At 42.8% G+C, this 5,343-nt stretch overlaps 1 protein-coding gene across 7 annotated transcripts in view; it reads right to left on the bottom strand.

Annotated features, from left to right (window-relative positions):
- The window catches only part of PIBF1 (progesterone immunomodulatory binding factor 1), a 127,711-nt gene that overhangs the window by 121,938 nt on the left and 430 nt on the right, over positions 1-5,343 (bottom strand). Inside the window, exons 1-4 of one of the 7 annotated variants that reach the window (XM_074564284.1) lie at positions 5,202-5,308; positions 4,781-4,929; positions 4,063-4,378; positions 3,112-3,212 (exon numbers count right to left, since the gene is read on the bottom strand). In XM_074564284.1, the coding sequence (XP_074420385.1) occupies positions 3,112-3,212; positions 4,063-4,314 (353 nt within the window). In that variant the 5' untranslated portion in view covers positions 4,315-4,378; positions 4,781-4,929; positions 5,202-5,308. Of the gene's footprint in view, positions 1-3,111; positions 3,213-4,062; positions 4,379-4,780; positions 5,071-5,140; positions 5,309-5,343 lie in introns of those variants that run through there. The other 6 variants (XM_074564339.1, XM_074564304.1, XM_074564314.1 and 3 more) reach the window with 6 other exon arrangements.

Below are 5,343 nucleotides of genomic sequence, written 5' to 3' on the forward strand. Positions count from 1 at the left end.
GGAACTAGTAAATTACCAAATAAAGCAATAGCAACTTCAATATGTGTCTTGCCAAGTTTCAGCATATACATCCTTATGGTCTATTTCACATAGAACCCTTCATTTTCTACCCAGTGTAGCATACAAAGCTGGGGTTCTTTCAAATAAATAAAAAAAAAAAAAAAGCAAAACAAAACACAAGCAAACCCACCCACAAACCCAAACAAAACACAAACACCATTACCCTTAAACAAGCAGCAGTACTTCCAGCCTTAAAACACTGTCATTACCACCAGTGACAAGTTATTATGCAGCAAGAGAAACTGTACATCACTTAAAGATGTTTCAAAGTGTTTATTTTATTTAAATCAAAGCAACTGACCTCTTTTTTGGGAGGTTTTAGCTGTAACTCTTGAGAACATATTCAACTCAAATCATCCTTCAAAATGCAGTAACTCCTACATTATTGAAAAAGTGCTTTGGGTTTGCATGGCAAGGTTTTGGTGGTGGAAGAGGGGGGCGCTACAGGGTTGGCTTCTGTGAGAAGCTGCCAGAAGCTTCCCTTATGTCCAATAGAGCCAATACCAGCTGGCTCCAAGACGGACGCCCCCCGGCCAAGGCCAAGCCAATCAGCAATAGCAGCAGTGCCTCTGGGATAACATATTTAAGAAGAGGAGGAAAAAAAAGATGCAGATGAACAACAGCAAAAAGTAATGAGAATATGTTAGAGAAACAGCCCTGCAGACGCCAAGGCCAGTGAAGAATGAGAGAGAGGACGTGCTCCAGGTGCTGGAGCAGAGATTCCCCTGCAGCCCATGGTAAAGATCACAGTGAGGCAGGCTGTCCCCCTGCAGCCCATGGAGGCTAATTGTGGAGCAGACATCCACCTGCAGCGCATAGAGGATCCCACACCAGAGCAGGTGGATGCCCAAAAGAGGCTGTGGCTCCAGCTCGCACTGGAGCAGGCTCCTGGCAGGACCTGTGGACCCATGGAGAGAAAAGCCCTCACTGGAACAGGTTTTCCGGCAGGACTTGTGATCCCATAGGGGACCCATGTTGGAGCAGCTTGTGAAGAACTGCAGCCCATGGGAAGGACTCATGTTGGAGAAATTTGTGGAGGACTGTCTCCCACAGAAGGGATCCACGCATTGGACCAGGGAAAGAGTGTGAGGAGTCCTTCACCTGAGGAGGAAGGAGCAGCAGAGATAACATGTGATGAACTGACCACAACCCCCATTCCCCATCCCTCCACAATGCTGGGCAGGGAGGAGATAGAGCACATTGGGAGTGAAGTTGAGCCCAGGAAGAAGGGAGGGGTGGGGGGAACGTGTTTTAAGATCTTTGCTTTCTCATTACTCTATTCTGATCGTCAGTAAATTATGCTAATTTTACCTAAGTTGAGTCTGTTTTGCCCACGAGTGTAATTGCTGAGTGATCTCTCCCTGTCCTTATCTCAAACCACAAGACTTTTGTTACATTTTCTCTCCACTGTCCAGCTGAGGAGGTGAGTGAAGCTTTGGTGGCATCCAGCCAGGGTCAACCCACCACAAAGTAACATTAGAAATACCAGCTAGTACTACAAGGCAATGTCTGCCCCACTTGTTTCAAAAAGACAACAGAAAATCCCGAGTCAGCAAAGCAGTCACGCAAGACATGTTCTGCACAGTGTGCGATTCTGTTAAACAGGGATGAAAAGTGAGGAAAAGACTGTCAGAAAAACTAATGAAAAGACTAAGGAAAGAAAAGTAGTTCAACTTTTTTTATGTCTATTAATAACAATTTGCACATCAGTACATTTTCACTGAGCACTCCTCAGATAACTCAAGTATGGCCAACATAAAATATTCCATTCTGGTGCAAACAAGCATACAGAATGACAGACATTTTTCTGACAGTCAGCTGCTCTTAGTTGAATGACTTTGTTGTAACTAATCTCAGGTCTGGCTTCACATCACTTAATCTGTTCCAGGCTTACTACAGAATATGACTTAGAATTAGTCACATCCTATAAACTGGTGCATCCTCTACTCTACCAGGAGAAAATTAAGTAATGCTTTTCCTTCACAATCCTGTTACAGGTGTTAAAACATTTAATTGACAAAGTAACTTGAAGAAGATTGCTAGACAGTCTATTTTCAACTACAGGTCAACTCAAAAGGTTTTAGAAAAGCAAGGAGAAAAGCAAGTTTCTACATCATCAACTGAAAACAGTTTGGACTATAAGCAATCCTAACTGAAGTGCTAAACATTATCCCCTTACCTTTCCCAAGTCATTCAGGCTGCAGAGTTATTAAAAATTCACTTTAAATTGATCGAAAGTCTGCCCCCTCTACCTACTCCTTTTGCTCTCTGCTGCTTTTAAGAACATTCTTACTCCAAGTTCCTATTAAATTTGAATCCAGGTAACAATAACACCAAAATCATAAACTTCAGCAAGTGAGAGCTTGTTTCAAATTTACTGATATGTAAATTGAGTATGTAAAATCCATTTTTAGAATGTTAATACTAATATAATCTGCAAAAGAAATCCTACTCCTGTAATTCGTAATCATCATTTTCCATTAACTGTTGTCCTGGTTTCAGCTAGGATGGAGTTAATTTTCTTTTAGTAGCTGCTTGTTTTGGATTGAGAAGAACATTGATAACACATACTGTTTTAGTTGTTGCTAAGTAATGTTTGTATTAGTCAAGGACTTTTCAGCTTCCCATAGAGCTGAGAGGGAGCATAGACAGGACAAGTTGGCCAAAGGAATATTCCATACCACAGACGTTATGCTCAGTATATAAATGGGGGTTGGCCAGGGGGGCAGGAATCTGCAATCGCTGCTCGGGACAGGACAGGCAATCAATCATCAGGTGGTAAGCAATTTTATGTCATCCCTTTATTTTGCATATTCTTTTACCATCATTATTATTATTATTTTCTGTTAATGTTCTATTAAACCTATGAGGAATTTTTCCCCCCCTCGCCTTTTCTCCCTCTTCTCCCTCCCCGATTTGGGGTGGGGGAGTGAAGCGAGTGTGTGGTCCTACTTGCTGACTGGAGTTAAACCATGACAACTGTCCATGAATTAATTTGAATTCATATTAATAAGTTAAAGATGAAGTTTTTTTGTTTTACTTCCATCATACCTAGCATCTTCTTGCTGTAATGCCAGCTGAGTATCCAGTCGTAAAGACAGCAGCTGCTTTTGATGGATTGCATCATTAAGCTTCTCTTCTAGCTCTTCAATCTAAATATAAAGAATATAAATATAAAATCAATAAAAGAAGTTACTTTGGTAATTTTTAAAACGTGTTTGACAAAAAGAACAACTTCACAGAAAAACGCAGAGAGACCAACGCACTGGAAAGCACAATAACGATTATCTAAAAATATCTCTAAATATGCTAAGGCTTCATAAAATACAATATAGATTTTGCCCTAATGAACTAGAAATAAAAAAGACTTCGTTCTACAATTCATCTTTTTTCAACAAATTGCTACTCGCTTCTCTGAGTTGAAGCCTAATTTGAAATCAGCTGAACAAGTCAGTGAAAGACACAATTACTATATATTAAGTTGTAAACGTAGACTGCATACAAATGTGGCAAAGGTTTTACACCTTTCTTAATTTCATGTATCTTAGTGGAAACTGTACACCACAAAATCTCCAACTATAGGCATGTTGGTATATTCTAGCCACATCTTCATTAGTAGATCATTGAATAGCATTCAGGTGACATTCTAGTATTTCACAAGTTCAGGTTAGAAGTGCTGTCAAGTCGCTTACACCAGTGACAAAATTATTCATCGTTTCTCAAAGAATACAGGTCTTTTCCTGTTCTTTTTCGAAAAGGAAAAACTAATTTGATCCCCCTCATCCATTTATAATGTGTTGGACAAGTCAGCTAAGTTTTACATATCTTGGTTTCCTCCTTTTCTTATTTAAAAAAAAAAAAAAACAAACCACCCAAAAGCTAAGCAGGTTTTCAGTATGCAATTCCAAGAAATTCTTTTCAGAATGGAGAAAACACTTCTGGTGCTCTAGAAGCATCAGAAACAAGAAAAGATTATATGACAAAAGAAGCAACATTTCTTACCTTGGTTAAGTATTCTACTTTCAAGTTGTCGATCATCAAGTTTTTCTGAGATAATTCTATTTTAAGGAGCTGAAGATTATGGAGCAACTCTTTCCGTTCAATCAGCTGCTTAGTGATTTTAACAGTGCCTTCTCTCTCTTCAGAGGAAGAAACATCATCAGTTGGTATTGTAGTTTCTAAGCTAATATCTTCAGACTCCAAGGAGCTAGAAATGTTTACTTTCCTGATTCCCTTAGAGCTTTTATGCGACATTTTCTTTCACTATTTGCAAACCTTTTAAAAGTTGTACTTTGAGATGAGCCCTCTCAAGGATCATCTGCAAAAAATCAAAACAATTATGTGAAAGGCATTGTGTCATTACAAAAAAATAACCAGTTAGGTCCACTAAGCAATACTTCTCAGCATCACGATTACATCTTTTTGTTCACACGAGAAAAACATTTTAACAAGCACTAAAGAGGGCAGCTGCCTGAGGACTCTCTTCCTAAATAATTACTAACAAGGGTTTTGACTGCAATAAGCTAAACGCTGGTGTGAACCAGGCTTACCAGTAAGATGTTATAGCTAACGCAAAACATGCACCTGCCATTCACACTGTCAGATGTGCATGCACTGAAAGCTCCCGAGACTCATGAGGCATACGGTGTCAGAGAACATCCAGTACGGGGCCTAACAAGCCCAGCTGGAGAAAACGGTAAAGGAATACTTTGATACCCACCTGAATCTTCTCTGAAGATGCAACTCCATTGCTCTTACCAGGCTAATTTGCTAGTACTTGTCCAAAAGCGAGCTCCTTTTACAACTACCTGGTACAGACCACAGGTTGTACTGAAGAGACGCACAGACCAACGCGTGCTGCTCAGAGGCCTACAGAGAAAGGACATGGTGTACCCAGAGCCCAGGGCCAGGGCCAGCCGGGGGCTAGCTCTCCGGAGCCGCCATAGGGAGCCTCTGCCCCCTTCCCCACGCCGGAGGAGACGCTGCTCCGCCCACCGGACGCCCAACCCTGCGGAAGCCAACAGGCAACAACGGCCCGACCAGTAACGGGGAGTGACGGGGGGTGCCGACCCCTTCTTACCGATCACCCAGCCGCACCGTGAAAGGCGGCCGGGCGCCCCGCCGAGCCCGCCCTCACTCACCTCAGCCGGCGGCAGCGGCGGCGGGTCTGGCGGCGCGCACGCGCTCCCTCCCGCCCCTCCCTCCGGGCGGCCGAGGCGGGGCCGCGCGACGCCATCACCACGGCGACGCGGGCGGGCGGGCGCGCGGCGCTTCCCGCGCGGC

This window comes from Larus michahellis, chromosome 1 (genome assembly GCF_964199755.1).
Source record: "Larus michahellis chromosome 1, bLarMic1.1, whole genome shotgun sequence".
NCBI classification, from domain to species: Eukaryota; Metazoa; Chordata; class Aves; order Charadriiformes; family Laridae; genus Larus; species Larus michahellis.